The 16076-nt window shown below is 46.2% G+C and overlaps 1 protein-coding gene across 7 annotated transcripts in view; it reads left to right on the top strand.

Annotated features, from left to right (window-relative positions):
- Window positions 1-16076, top strand: part of CCDC177 (coiled-coil domain containing 177) — a 45319-nt gene that overhangs the window by 2509 nt on the left and 26734 nt on the right. For 3 of the 7 annotated variants that reach the window (XM_075927332.1, XM_075927328.1, XM_075927333.1), the window contains exons 2-3: window positions 5939-6094; window positions 6811-8673. In XM_075927332.1, coding sequence (XP_075783447.1) covers window positions 6830-8673 — 1844 coding nt within the window. In that variant the 5' untranslated portion in view covers window positions 5939-6094; window positions 6811-6829. Of the gene's footprint in view, window positions 1-1197; window positions 1396-5938; window positions 6100-6810; window positions 8857-12576; window positions 12883-16076 lie in introns of those variants that run through there. The other 4 variants (XM_075927334.1, XM_075927330.1, XM_075927329.1 and 1 more) reach the window with 4 other exon arrangements.

The following is a 16076-nucleotide window of genomic DNA, read 5'->3' on the forward strand; positions in this document are numbered from 1 at the left end:
GAAAATGCAAGGTATCTACATTAATGGGGAAATAACCACAAACCAAACATGCACTGGAAGAGAGAGATTTGAGAGACAGTAGTGTTGAAAGAAACTTTAGGAGTCAGAGAAAATTAGATCGGAGTTGCAGTGTGATGTCAGAGAGAAAAAGGCCAATGCAATCGTGAGCTGTACATTGAAAGGAACCGTGCCACAGAGTAGGGAGATAACAGTTCTTCTTAATATAGCACGGGCATGACAGCACATGAAATACCACGTTCAGTTCTGGGTATCTAATTATCAGAAAGATATTGACAAACTGGAGAGAGATCAGATAAAGCGCTGATAAATGATGGTGATGCTCGAGGAATTGATTTATGAGCATGACATGGTTAACATGGCTAAGGGCCAGCCAAGAAGGAACATGAAAACAAGTTACAAATAATTGAAAGGAGTAAACACCAAAGAGGGGAGGACTGACTTGAACATAATAAAAAGGAATGTGGCACTTATTTAAGAGGACTGCCCACAAAAGAAAGGGTAAATTTAAGTTGAATATAATGGAAAAAAATCCTGTGAACTCTGGGGAATGGTTTCCTAGGGAAAATAGGGGACGCCCCAAGCATGGGTAAATTTAGAGCTAGACTAGGGATGTAAGCAACTAGTTGACTATCTGATAAGCATATGCTTATCGATGACTTGACTAGTTGCTTCCTCTACCTTGCTGTCTCTATCAGCGAGAGGTAGCAAGGGGAGAGCAGGGGCTGGTGCTGGGGAGAGCGGGCTTAAAAGCCGGTTTCCCCCCAGCACGGTCTCTGAGGCAGGGCCAGGGGCTCAGTGGGGCTCTTGCTATATTTCAAAGGCAGAAGTGCCATGGGGAGCATGGGGCAATGGAGAACTCTAACAGTCCCCCACTGGTCCAGTACTCCCTGCTTTTCAAAAGCAAAGTGCGCAGGGAGCACGGGTCCAACAGGGCCCTGCTAGAGTCCCCTGCTGGCCCCAGGCACCCTACAGTGCATCCACCTTCGAAATGTAGCAAGAGTTGGCAGGCTCTTGCTACATTTCTAAAGGCAGAGGCGCCCTTATCGACTAATTGAATAGTCAATGCAAATTGCATCAACTATTTGATTAGTTGATTAATCTAAATTTAACATCCCTAAACTAGACTGGACAAAATAATCACAAAATGTACAATAAAGACTATCTCTGTGTTGGCAGGAAAACAGACTAGCTGCGTTAATACATCTGATAAGTTCATGGTTCTAAGGAATGATAGGAGGGAGAACAGCTTGCCTCCACCACCTCTACCTTAACCCATCACCTGTGACCACAAGCTAAATATAATTCAACCTTGTGACACTGTTGAGAAAAAAAAAGAAGACAAATATCTTTCTGGGATGCATCAACAGGAGTACTGTAAGCAAGACTTGAAGTCATTCTTCTGCTCTACTCTGTTCTGAATAGGCCTCCACTAGAGTACTGTGACCAATTCTGGGCACCACATTTCAGGAAAGGTGTGGAGAAACTGGAGAAGAGCCAGAGAAGAGTAAAAATGAATCAAGGTCTAGAAAATATGAACTATGAAGGAAGATTGAAAGAATTGGGTGTGTTTAGTATGGAAAAGAGAAGACTGAGAGGGGACATAGTAACAGTTTCCCAGTACTTTATAGGGTCTTATAAGAAGGAGTGAAAAAAATTATTCTCCTTGGCCTCTGATGATAGGACAAGGAGGAATGGGCTTAAATTGCAGCAAGGGAGGTTTAGGTGGGACATTAGGAGAAACTTCCTGTCAGACTGGTTAAACACTGGAATAAACTGCCTAGGAAGGTTGTGGAATCTCCATCACTACAGATTTTTAAGAGCAGGTTAGACAAATGTTTGTCAGGGATGATTTAGATCTGTGGTCACCAACCCGTCGATTGCAATTGACTGGTCGATCACGATGCCTTCACCAGTCGATCACGAGGCGTTCCGGGCCCCCCATTTTCTCCCACCCTCAAAAAGTCCCATTACCTACCTCCAGCGACAATGGAGGTAGTAGCAGCTTCCCGCAGGGTGGACAGAAGTCCTGCAGCTGCACATCATTTCCGGGGGTTCCAGAAATGCGCTGGTTGATTCTTTTCCCCAGGTCTGTGATGTGCCAGGAACTTACCGGGGGAGTCCCCAGAAGCACACACGCTTCTTCCCTTCTCTGCAGGAGTGGGGAGTTGGGCCTGGAGGGGGCATGCGATGGGGGCTTCCCTGCTCTGAGGGAGGCTCACAGCGGCCCTGGAGGAGGTGTGCGACAGGACTTCTTCCTCCACGGAAGTGGGGGGGTCAGCCCTGGAGGGGGCGCCTGTGTGGGCTTCCCTGCTCCACAGGAGTAGGGGGGGAGTCAGGCCTGGAGGCGGCACGCGATGGGGGCTTCTCTGCTCTGCGGGAGGTACACGCCAGCCCCAGAGGAGGCGTACAACGGAGTAGGAGGGGGAAGGGAGAGTCCTAGGAGGAGGCATCTGCAGAGGACTCTCTGCCCCCACTGGCACCCTGCCCTCCCAGCATCCTGTTCCCTCTCCCTTGCCCCTGCGGCAGAACCCTGCCCCCACTGGCACGCTGTCCACTGCCCCACCACCCACTATTACCCTTCCCCAGTACCATGTCCCCTGCTCCCACCAGCACAGTTGGGGCCACATTAGTGAGGCTTGGGGGGTTTTTACAGGTGGTTTTTTTTTTGCACATCTCACTTGTGTGGCCCCAACTGACTTTTCTGTGGGTCAGTGACCCCTGACTCAAAACAGGTTCCCTGCTCTTCTCATGAATAAAGACAATGCAGAAACTTTGTGTGTTTGACATAGTATTTTATTTAAAAATGAAGCCTGGCCAACACACCCTCAATTGGGGCCAAGCCCCCATCTGGCCACAGCATCATAACATTCCTGACCCTAGATCTGAGCCTATCATACACTGGAACCCCCTGCCCTGAGCCATTCACATACTCCAACCCCAATTTCTGCACCCTCACATCCACAAGCCTGTGACTTGCTCAGTACCCCAACCCTCCATCTGACCTCAACACTGCCCGGCCTGGAACCCCCTCCCCGAGCCAGTGTTTTCATCTCTATCTCCTCCTGCATCCAGATTTCCTCCCAGAACTTGCACCTCTCACCCCTTCCCACACCCAAATCCCTCCTTCCCACCCCAGAGCCTACACATCCTGTCTCAACCCAGTGAGGGTAAGGCTAGATTGCAGGAGTTTTTCAGGATTCCAGAGATATCCCAGAAAAACTCTTCTGCATCCAGGGATGTGTTTGTTCTTCTGCTTTTTTTAGTGGAAGAGCAAACATGCTCTTTCGGTAACCCCTGTATACCTTGTTCCACAAGGAATAAGGGGGCTTCCAAAAGAAGGGTTTTTTCTGACATTTAGTCCGGTCTAGACAGGCTAAATGTTGGAAAAACCTCTTCCTACAGAAGAATTGGGGGAAAAAAGCAGCAGTATAAGGGTTGGGGATAGCAAGTGATGGAAAGGAGGAGAATAGAGAGGGTGGGGCGGGGCTTCAAGGAAGGGGTGGGGTCTTGGGGGAAGGATGGGGTGGTAGATCTTGGCTTGTTCTGTCATTTAAAAAGTGATCTTGGGTGTAAAAGAGTTGGAGACCACTGATCTAGATGGTGCTTGGCCCTGCCGTGAATGTAGGGACCTGGACTTCATGGCTGCTCAAAGGCCCTTCTAATTCCAGTGTTCTATAATCCTATGATCTTTTTTCTATTGCTAGCTTCTCTGAGCCTGATTCTGCATTTCCTTGCACCTTGAGTTGTGGTTTACACCAGTGCAAAGGTGCTGTAAAATGCTACCAAAGTAGACTGGTAGCATTTTACTTTAATTTGGATTATTGTGTACATGCTATGCAAGTTTTAGGGCAAAAGAGAAAGAGGCCCTATGATTCTGTAAACAAAGGATCAATGACAGAAATGTGCCTCTTCAATCCCTCCAGAGTACCTTTCAACATTCAGCCTCTGGTCTGCATTAGTCCTCGGGACAGACATTAATATGGCCCTGTGAGCAGACTGTGCATATTGCTATCTCAAAGACATAGAAGGCTGCTGTTAGTATTTCTTGTGTAAAGAATGTCCATAAGTAAATCAGAAGGAACAAGGTCCAAACCAGGCAATAACAAAAGCTGAAATAGCAACTTTCAAAGGGCCACGTATAAATTTGCATACAGATGTGCATGATGTTTATATCAAAACACAAATACATACAACTCTAATGTTTACCACAAGACAGAAAATATAATCCCAGTTAGGCAGCAACAATGCACCTACTTCTACTATTATTTTATTGGTTATTTGCATTATGGCAGCACCTGCGGCCAAATCCTCACTAAGTGAGGCATTGAACACACTGTCATGTCCTAAAGATTCACAGTTGATGCATGAGGCTGGTTGTTGATCTTTAAAATTGTCACCTAGATATTATGATGATAAATCCATTAGATTGGATAAATCAGAATTGTTTGCTGGTAGAGTTGGTCATTTAGCTACTCAATATAACACTGCTAGAAATCCCTAAACAAACAAGTCAAATGTGTTCATTATCTGAGCGATCCAGCAATAGCAAGCTGCAGTTGGTCACACTAGTCCTTATTACCGTGCTCTTACAAGGAGAGGGAAGTCTTGGACTGAATTTGAAGCCTTTTTCGGCCATATTTGACCCTTGAACTATACTTTACCCTAAAATTGGTGCTGTCCTAGAAGTCATTTGACTGGTCACATGTTCTTATTCAAGTAACTCTAAACTGTAAATATATCAATTAAATGGCAAGTTGATTAACAGCATTAATGTAATGAACTAGCTAATGCATTTACTACTGTCTTTTATTGGGTGGAATCAGAACTGCTTAGTATGTGTCTGAGACAGTATATGGCTGACAGCTAGTAGAGATTTCCTTTAAATTCAGCTGTGCAGTAGAGCAGGAAGCTCTTTCTCTCAGAGGTGACAGTGAAGTGTGGAATGACCAGGGCAAGCTGAATAGTGATAATCATTAAATCCAAGGAGGCTGCAGATTTATTACAATATATTTGCATAGTGAGCTATTTTCCCTCCATCCTCATCCCAGCAAGTAAAAATGGAATAAAAATAACAGTAGATGGCATTCTTAATAGGAAAAGTACCATCTTGTAGTCAAGGCACTGGACTGGGACTCAGGAGATGTTCGTTTAATTCCCAGTTTTGCCACAGATTTCCTTTGAGATCTCAGGCAAATCACTTAATCTTGGTGTCTCAATTCTCCAGCTGCAAAATGGTGTTGTTAATCTTTCCTTTCCTCCACATTTTCTTCTGCCGTGTCTGTATAGTCTATAATCTCCCCTGGGTGTGGATGGTCTCTTATTAAGTATATATACAGAGCCTGGCACACTGGGGCTCAAGCCTCCACTGGGACCTGTATGCACTACAAAAGTACAATTAAAAAACTAACATACATTCATAGGTGTACACTCTCTCTCTCTCTCTCTGGAATTGGCAGGATAGCAGCTGTTGCTTCACACCACAATTACTCTCTCCACTCATTCCCCTGGCTCTTTTACTTCAGCGCACTGCGAAGAGTTAAAAAGGAGGGAGGGGAACCCTGGGAAGATAATGGATTTGCTCATGAAATCTGTCCCCTCCACCTCAGCCCCCCCTCCGAACTGCCAGATGCGATGACCCACCCCAGCGCTACTGGAGCACGGCTCATCATTTATTCATACTCCCTTCTTACTGATTCCCCTCCGCCCACCGGTCATGAAAGGAGACGCAGTTTGGGTTGGTGGGTGCCCTCTTCCTCAGCCAACCCTGGCTCTCGCCAAATCCCAGCCTCTACCAAGGGACGCTGGAGGGGGGGGGGGAGGGGGAATGAGATAAATTGCAAGATTTCGGGGGCTGCAGAGAAGAGGTCAGGGGTGTCACTCTGTGTCTCCTGAGCTGCCCCCCTCCTCCTGTGTTTAGGTGAAGTGTCTGCGCAGGGTTTGCTGGGAGCCATGGAGGGGCAGCTGCTGCTGTTGCCACCAGTAACCTGAGGCAGCCCGGAACAGATTGGTACAGCTCCCGAGGCGGCGGCAAGGGGACAAAAGCCCTCGCTGCCGCCGGCAGAGCCAAAGCAAGGTGCAGTAAGTGAATGATCCTCCCCCGCCCCCATTCACTCCATCCCGAAGGGCTCGGGAAGGACGGTCCAGCCGTAGCATCTTGTCTGCAGATGCGCGTTGGTTTGGGGGTTTTAGGGCGGGGGGAGCCAGGGGCGTTAGCCTGGAATCTCAGGCTGCCGAGCCCGGGGAGGGATGCTGCGGGGAAAGACGCAGGGGCTCTGCACCTTGCTGGCTCGGCAGGGTCGGGGTCTCCGCGCGGCAGCCGGCTCCAGAAAGAAGAGCCCCCCAATGCTGCACTGAGCACGCGAAAGCCGGGTTGCTGCGAACGCTGCCTGTGCCCGCCGCCCCCTCCGTTAGGGTGAGGCTTGGACTTCAGCTTGGCTGCCCCCCACGGCTCATGTCCGGGCGGGAAACACGCGAAAGCAGCCCCTGGGCTCCCGCACAGACAGACCCGCCCGCTGCAGGATGCCCGCCCCCAAATGCTACCTGGGCAGCACTGCAAAGACCTTGCACGCGCCGCTGGTTATGACTTTGCAACTTCCAGCCGGAGCGTGGCCGCGGGAAGGGGGCACGAACTCCCGCCCTGCGCCCCCCGGGGCCGAGGAGCGCGCGCGGGTGGGCTCTGCCCGGGGCTGCAGCAGGGCTGCGTGCGTGCGGGAGCCGAGCCCGCCTAATCCCGCGCAGATTAATCGGCGGGCGAGGCTATTGTACGACGTATCCCCCTTTTCATTGCAGAGGCTCCGGCGGGCCCGGCATGGTGGATCCGGCGGCGGAGCCGGGCGAGGAGAAATGCACGGACCCCGGCGGCGCAGCGGGAGATGGGGCGCCGCTGGCCGCAGCCCCGGCAGCGGGCGAAGGGGCCCCGCGGCCGCCGCCGCCAACGCCCGCGGGAGAGCCGGGGAGGCGCCGCGAGCAGTCCCCGCTGCTGCACTTGGACCTGTTCAACTTCGACTGCCCGGAGGCCGAGGGCAGCCGCTACGTGCTCACCAGCCCCCGCTCGCTGGAAGCCTGCGCCCGCTGCGCGGTCAAGCCGGTGGAGCTGCTGCCCAGGGCCCTGAGCGAGCTGGTGAGGGAAGCCCCGGGAAGGTCCATGCGGGTGGCAGCGGGCCTGTACGAGGTCTACGAGATGGACCGGCAGAGGAAGCTGCGGCAGTGCCGGGAGGAAAGAGAAAGGATTATCCGAGCGGAGAAGAGAAGGATTTTCACTCCCTTGATGATAAGCAGCCTCCCTTCCTCCCCTGCTGCCAGACTCTCCTTCAAAACCACCAATGGGAGCTGTGACCTAACCCCAGGGCCAGGGGCTCCTACTGGCGGGACCAAGACCAAGAGCCACTCTTTGGACTCCCTGCAAAAACGGAGAGAGGGATTCTCTGCCAAAACCTCCTCTGAATCAGGCACATCCTCATCCTACAGTGGAGAAAGCTTGAGGGACAGATGGCCCAAAGGGAACCCTCAGACTAGGACAGTGGCTGCCATGAATTCCCTGGTGGGCCGAAGCTTCAGCCTGGGGGATCTGAGCCACTCCCCACAGACCACGAAGAAAGTGGAGAAGATCGTCAAGGAGGTGAAGAAGAAGAAAGGCCTCAAGGAGGTGCCCCAGAGGGACAGAAAAATAGCTGCCCTGATGATAGCCAAGCACCAGGAGGAGAACATCCTGAGTGAGCAGAGGTATGCTGCCCACCTCCAGTGGGACAGCCAGCGGCGACGGGCCGAGCAGCTGAAGGAGCAGGAAGAGAGAGAGAAGCAGAGGGCTCTGCTGCAGTGCCAGAAAATGTGGGAGTCCAAGGTTGAGAAGCGCCGTGGGAAGCTAACTAAAGGGCTGAAGGAGACAGCCATGATAAAGCAGAGGCAGTGCCTGATGTATGAAGAGAGGTGGAAGGAGCAGGCAGAGAAGCAAGACAGAATGAAAAGGGATAAGCTGGAGCGGGCCATTCTGGAAGACAAGCAGAAGAAGCTCCATCAAGAGCACAACTTGAAGGTAAAGGAAGAAGACAAGAAAGAGTTCCTGGAACGAGAAGAACAGCTTTTGCAGGATAAGCTGTCCTCAGCTGCACAGAAGAAGCTGAAGAAGGAGGTGCAGTTGCAGAAGGAAAAGAAGTTGCTCAACCAAGCTGAGAAATTGAAGCATGAGACTCTGCTCAAGGAACTGGCCAGGCAAGAGGCAGAGGAGAAAGAGATGCTAAAGACCTCCCTGGAGGTTAACCTGCACAAAGCCCAGGAGAACTATGAGCAGCTAATGGAGAAGAGGAACCAAGAGCTAAGAGAGAAGGCTAAGCGGGAGGAAATGCAAATTCAAAGGGCCAAGCTGGCAGCAGAGAGGAAGGAGAGGGAGCAGAAGGAGCACTTGGAGGCTCTGGCCAAAGCGACAGAGAGGAAACTCCAGCATGCTGCCCAGGTGGCTGAGGAGGTGGTCCAACAGAAAGCACGCAAGGTGGTCCTCAGCCGGCTGGAGAAAGAGAAAATGCAGAAGGTGAACAAGCAGAAGGTGGAGCAGTATGAGGACTTCCGACGCCGGGAGATCCTTCTGTCTATTGAGAAGAAGCTGGAGAGGAGCGAGCAGATCTTCAAGGAGAAGAAGACTGTCTTAGAAAATGCCAGGTCAGTCGCCCGGGCATCCTTCCATGTCCGGGAAAAGGTGCGGGAGGAAACGAACATGCGCACCTTTGACAAGATGGTCTTTGAGGCAGAATTGCATGCCAGCTTGGATAAAAAGTGAAAGGTCTTTTTTTTTTTTTTTCCCTGTGGATAAGAGAGAAATACATCATCTGGTACCCAAAAGAACACATTAGAAAGCTTTCATATTCTAAAATTTTAGTTTTTAAACCTGATTTATTATTTTTTGGGGAGCACAGCACAAACCCCATGGCAGCTATTTTACATACCTTTTAAAAATGCTTTTGTTTTGGAGATTGTTTTACAAGACTGACCTTTGTTATCTCTGCCAGAAGAGAAGTTACCCCATCTCACACAAAGATGTGGTCAAGGATTAAAGCAAAAGCACACAAATTTACTCAAATTAGGGTTGTAATGGCAACTTATCAGAAACCTGTGGAACGTGTCAAATTTGCCTAAAATGGAGCACATTGCAGTCACTCATCTTTATTATGACAAGTTAAATCAGTAGGGACTACATATCTCAGCATGTAATACTTCATTTTTGAGTAACTTTCAGTTTGGGTCAAGCTGAGAACTGTCATCTCATGTCATGCTTCCATACTAAAGATGAGGATGACCCCATTATAGAACTTCATGGGGTGCATTTGACACATGGATTGCACTTTATCCACTACTGATGTAAAATGTGGAAAGAGAGGTGCCTATAATAAGAATTTTTAATGCCATGCAAGAGGCTGGGCAGATACTGCAAAAAGCTATTAACAAACATTTACTCAAATAAATCCCCAAAGTTCCTTTTGATAATCCTATTCACAACCCCTTGTATTCGTTTTCACAGATAATCACACGAAATCATTTTTGTTTGCAAAAATGTTTGCAGAAAGGGAAATGATGACAAATACTGCAAATATGCATTCCCGGGGAAATTTGCACCAGAAGTGATCGTGTGGCCTTCTTGAAAGCTCTGTATATGTGTTATGGAGTTATCAATCAGGGAACAGAAAACAATACCATGTGACTTAGATGACCAATCACCCACAGCTTTAATAGCAAATTATGAATAACTAGTATCAATAGCGATAGTGAAAGGTTCATGAGCAATCCATAGTCTGAAATATGTTTGCACAAACCATTCACTAAATAATGGACAAACTTCTGAAAATCTGCCTGTTTACAATCGTGTGAAAAGAAAAGGGGATTAAATTTGTCAAGTAAATTATTTGCAGCAAATAGTTCACCTAGCTCTAATTGTCTTACTATACATTACAACATGTATTTGTCCATGGGTGCTAATGATTATTCTGTTCTTTATGGCACGTAAAACAAAAAAATGCACATTCTGGGACAAATTATGTTTTGCTGTGCATTCATTCGGTACAGGAATGTGGCATTTTCACAACTCTAACTAGATTTCATGTACAGTGGAATGAGCCCTACTGCTGTTAGGGAACTGAGGCTGTGAAAAGCCTGCTCACACCTCATGGAAAACATTCTATATAGAGAGATCATTCTGCTCAGATTTTCTGCATTTATTTTCTCCTTAGGTATTGCTCTGAAAACATAGCTGCTCAAAACCAAAAAAGTTTTGCCATGTTTCTTACAAGTTCATGGTGCACAAGCAGCTTGTTCTGCAGCTTGGGAGGCATAGTCCACTGTCTGTGACAGCATCTCAGGATGTGGAAATTGTGATGATGTCACAAACAGAACACAATCCCGTCAGATGAAAGAGCAGCAGGAGTGGCAAAGCTTCTGTGTTTGTATAAATGGCTCTAATAATACAAAATACAAAAGACACGAGAGACAATATATATGTTGCATTTTCTAGATTCATTTCTAAACAGAATGCTCTTCAAAGTTTTCCTTGAGATGGCAGAAGATTTCAAAAGATTCTAAAGAGAATGTTATGGCAATGGTAATGTTAGACCACTATTTCCAGGGTATGTAACCATGGAAATAGTATAAAAATCAACCAGTGTTGGAAGTAAAGAAGGTGGGTGATTTACACTGAATCTTATGTTATTTGTTCCTGCTGGGTCATTGGGAAGACAGATAGTATTGGCTAGTATAAACAAAAGGGGATTAGGAACCAGGAGATACACAGCAAGTCAGTGGCAAACCTGGAAAAAAAAAAACATGTACCACTGGGCAAGTTGCTTGTGGTATGTCTACACTGCAACAAAAAATTTGAGGCTACCCCAGCCCAGCTGACTTGGGCTTGCAGATCTTTCACTACAGGGCTAAAAAATACAAGTATGGACATTCAGGCTTTGGCTGAAGCCCAGGGTCCTGCTCCCATTGGGTTTCAGAGGACAATCCTGAGGTCTACACTGCTATTTGTAACTCTGTAGAGTGTTGACTTGAGTTCTGAGACTCACTGCTATGATTTTGGGTTTTTTCCCCCCGTTGTGTCGATGTATCCTTAGATCCTGATCTTGTTGCCATGGAAGTGAATGGCAAAATGCTCACTGATTTAAAAGGAAGCAAAATCAGGCTTGTAACTTGCTATACCTCAGTTTACCCATCTGTAAAATGGGATAATGCCACCAAACTTTGTAAATCACTTTGAGATATTAAGATGAAAGGTGCTAAAGAAGTGCAAAGTATTACTAATATTTATTTATGTATATTTATTTAATGTCTTTATTTTGGTAATTAAGTAATATCAAACACACTTGCCAGGAATTTCTTTTACCTGTGGAAAGCACCAGCTTATACCAAATGGCAAGAATAGTCAAAAACTTAGAGAGGACACTGCTAGATTGCCATGCTCAGAAAGGTTTCTTTCCTCTCAGGCACACCGTTTGGTACATTAGTCTGTTTGAAGATTAAAACAAGACAAATTTCTCCTGTGGTAGAGTATAAAGCTAAGCAAGGTGTCCTATTTTTTGTACATGTTGAACCTCTCTAATCAAGAACTCTCTTGTCTAGAAACATACGTCATCCAGAATGATTTTAGTGAGCCAGATGTCCACTTTTCGTGGGTCTGACCAAGTTTCCCACAGTCCCATAAAGTTTGTTTATAGCTACCACTCCTAGTTCTCAGTGTTCTGTGCTGTTATTTAGCTCTAATTTACCCCTAAATGTCCTCCAGCAGCCCAGTAAGCAGTGGAAGTGTTTGCAATGCTGCTAGACACAATATTGATCTCCTGTGGTCCAAAAAATTATTTTGTTTGGAACTGGTCAGGCCCTGAGAGTTCCAGACTCGAGAGGTTCAACTTACATTTAAGTTCTCCGCCAATAGTGTAGTAGCTGCAAAATCTAAGCAGAGGTTTCATACATATAAACCAGATCCAGCCCACTCAATGTGCTGATACAAACTGAGTGACATACACGTATTGGGCACAAACTAAACTTTCATTTCAATAAAGAGTAAAGGTGAAATCCTGGCCCATTGATGTCAATGACAAAATTTCTATTTATTACAGTGGTGCCAGGATTTCCCCGTTTCTAGCTCTCTTGGCTGAGGAGAAAGCCTTCCAAATGTGACACGAGTCTAATGCAATGTTGTTCTTTTTGAGACTGCAGAAGTGCTGAAACAATGACTGAGGGGTAGAAACTCCTTTATCCCCTGTTCAGCTCACTAGGGGGTGGGAATGGAGGGCTTGTCAGTTTTAAAATCCACTGATCATGTTAACAGACATAATGAGGGAAGTAAGTGATGTTGAATGTGACAGTAAAGTGAATATTTACAGAATAGTAGCTGAAAGTGTAATCAGGTAGAACTCCCATTGACATAAATGGGAACATTACCTGATTAAAATAACATGATCAAGCTCGTAGACCTGGAAGAATAAATTTAGTCACATTATTGCATATCTATCGACATGCTAGAAAAAGACCTTTTAATAATATGAAGTTTCTTATATTTGTGTGCTTTTTTCACAGCATGAATATGAGATAAATTCATTCTGGCCAAAATTCTCTTTCAATCTACGGGTTGGCTCTATTGTCAACAATACATATCTCCACTTTCATTCCGTGCTAAAATGAAGGAAGAATGCGGTAGATTCAAGAGAAGAAATTTGCCCCCTTATGTGCTACGAGGCCTAGTCTGTTTTGGGAAATTTAAGGGCAGAGTTTCTATCCTGGATCTGACCATTAGCCCATCAAGTTCTGTCTGCTGCCTGCGCTTACTGCTTAAGATAAATGACATTTCCTCTCACCCCAACCTCATAAGGAGTATAGTTGATTATGCAGTGCTGTACATAGGAAAAGACCATCTTCCCTGAACCCTGCAGCAATGGAGATTTGATTTTGATAGTTTCCACTTTCTATGAATTTTCTTGCTTGTTTTGGTTGTCAGAAAGTAACTTAGTATTTTGTGATACTGTGTTTAATAGCCTTGATTTAAAGAGAGAGAAGGATGGAAAGAAGAAAGTAAAAGAATAAACTGTCCATCTTTGCAGTTTCAGAGAGGATACTTGTGACTAACTGGGGGTGAGGAATCATGTCATTACAGGGTTTAGAGCTAATAACCATGACAATTTTTTCCCCATATAGAATATGCAACTTTGTGGCCCCCGTGGCTAGTTCTCTCTAGTATGGCTGATTCACCTGCATGTCTCAGTCACTGGTTTCAGAAGTCTGCGCGGACTGGAAATACTGTGGCGGTGGCAGGCAGTGCTCCCTTGATGGGGCACTAGCAGCAAGCCACATTGCTGATAGAGCTTACCCACCCAGGAGCCACACAGATAAGTTCTGAAGAGGACTGAAAACTGTTGCCAACTTTGGCCGCAACTCAACAAAGCATGTAAGTTTAAGCACATGCTTAAGCGACTTGCTGAACTGAGGACTTTAGGAGCTAGTCTGCTGGAAACAAACTCAGCTGTGTCACAGTTGGGAGAGGGGGGAGATTTTCATAAGCACAAAGGGCTTTTCTTTGAAAATCACTTCTGTGGTAGTTATATTGCAATATTGCTCAGGCATGTTACAATACAACCTGATGATGCTTTAGTGCAACATCATTACCTCCATGCAAATATCATGCCTTACAGCCTGCTCTGTTTGTAGGCTATCAAAATTGGCTGCAGGATGCTTGAACCCCTTGCAAGTTGCGCAAGCCACTTATAGCATGTTGAGTCATCATGAAAAAGTTAGAATAATTCTGCAATTCCTGAGGCAGGCAGCAGCTCCCCATCTCTTTTGATTGCAAGCAGGTTACGCTGGCATGAGGTTTTGAAGGGGAGGAGTGCTAAGGGAGAACACGGGAGAAGAGAGAAAAGGGTCCTCAGTATTGGAAAGTTCCCAAAACATTTAGGCAGTAAAGTTACTGCTTATATTTTGCAGCCAATTTTTCCAAATGTTTTAGACAACAAAAAAGGAAGAACTTAAGGTCAAAACCCGCTCCCACAGAAATAAATAGCCAAGCTTCCACTGATTTCAGTTAAAGCAGGATATGGCCTAACATGCCATGCAATCATCGACAGAGAATCTCCAGCAGGGCTAGTACAGAGAATACCCAAAGGACTGGGTGCGTAGCCCAGTTTCTGGAGTCTGAAAAGGCAGGCTGCAAATCATGACTGAACAGGCTTGCTCTTGACATTTGCAGCACATCCTGCTTTTGATCAGAGTGGAAATGTCAAGAAAATAACCATAGAGCTACTCCTGCCCTTCTGGTCCCAGCCAGAACCTGCAAGTGTGAAGGTAGCACATCAGAAAAAAAATTAGCACCAGGAAAAAATTTGACAGGACTATTTTACCCTTCCAAAAAGGTTCAAGGTTTGCTTGGAGTTTGGGTTAAGGTCCAGGAATAAATGGATACCAATGTAAAACTGATGAAAGTGGGCAGCGAATCAGTCCAAAGAGGGTATGTGTGAGTGTGTGCATATGCAAGTTTATACTTTACTTTGAACTAGTTCGCTCAGGCCTATTTAAAATTGTATCAAATTAGGCCTCAACCAGCACCCCAGACCCAGACATACCTAACCTATGGGCATGTTCCAAACAAATTCAGATGTTTGAAATTCACAGTTAGACCTCTTTGGTTCAAGCCACTGAGCTCTTATTCCAGCATAACTCCCGTTGATGTCAGTGAGATTTTTGCCCAGGTGAGGATATTTCTCAACATTTATAACAGGATAACCTAAAATGCCAAATGCCCCTAAACTCTGAGGTATTAAAAATCCAGGTTTGGATACACATTTGTATCCTGAATCCATTCCTGTGTAAACTGATACCCTTTTAGACATTAGCAGCTCTTCTGTGCAACATGATTATGTTTATGCTGGCTTTGAGCCTAAAAGGATCCTAACTATTTGCCATGTAATTTTGCATATGCTTCCTGTCTCCCTTCAGTAGTAAATGTCACTGTAGTAGGTTATAATATCAGAACTATGCATAATATTTTCTTATAGCACTTTACAGACTTTCCTAGAGCAACTCTCACAACCCTTCTGGGAGGTATGTATGTATGTATTGTTCTCATTTTACAGATGGGGAAATTGAGGCAGAGAATTAAATTACTATATTTGTCTAAGGCCTTATTAGAAGTCAGTGGTACAGCTGGGATTATCACTCTGGAGCTCCTGGCCCCCAGTCCAGTGCTTTAACTGACACCTTTCCGAATTGTTAAGTGGGGGACCTGGTGTCTCATGACAGTATCTTTTCTGAACTTTGCTTTCCAGGTGGCACTGGCTTGGAGAATCAAAGATTTAGAGTGAAGCTCCCATCCTTCCCTCTCCTGTGTGTGCCAAAGTCCTGCAACACTTGTGGGGTGTATAAGATTTTTCTGTTATATGGAGAATCATAAGATGTAGTTGCATGGGCAAAGCCCTGTGGGAAGCCCTGGTCTTGAAGAGCAGGGCCACTGCATGTCAGGAATGAGATGAGTTAGCAATGTGTGGATGCTGCATGGGCTATGGACTGAAGTGGTGCAGCAGATCAGGATAGAAGGCCATTGGCAATGCTTGGAGGGAGAAGGGAAGGACCAGTTGCACACATCCCTTGTCTGAGTGATTAGACCACCACTTTCATGGATGTAGTAACACTGGTTTTGGGGGAAGGGAGTAAATTGTTAAATGTGCAGGGCCCAATTCATCCTGGAAGTAACAACAACAGTGGAATTATACCAGGGATGAATGTGACTCACACAGTCAAACCTCTGACATATTTGTGATTATTGCTGTGAATAATTGATTTCGTTCTCTTGTCCGATAGAATTTCCTGGAGCCCCAGGGGGCATCCTGCTCAACCCTCTGCACTGTATCCATGGAGGAGGGTAGGATGGTCACATATCTACTTTTCTGTTTAGGCACAGCTGTGAGTTTGCCAGTATTACATGCTGCACACTGCTTTCCGAGCGGTTTGCGGAAGGTAGACATTTCTGCCTGAACAGCTACAGTTAGGGATGTAAAAATTAATTTAAAAACTTAGCCACGGAACCACGA

This window comes from Pelodiscus sinensis, chromosome 4, assembly GCF_049634645.1.
Source record: "Pelodiscus sinensis isolate JC-2024 chromosome 4, ASM4963464v1, whole genome shotgun sequence".
Taxonomy (NCBI): Eukaryota; Metazoa; Chordata; order Testudines; family Trionychidae; genus Pelodiscus; species Pelodiscus sinensis.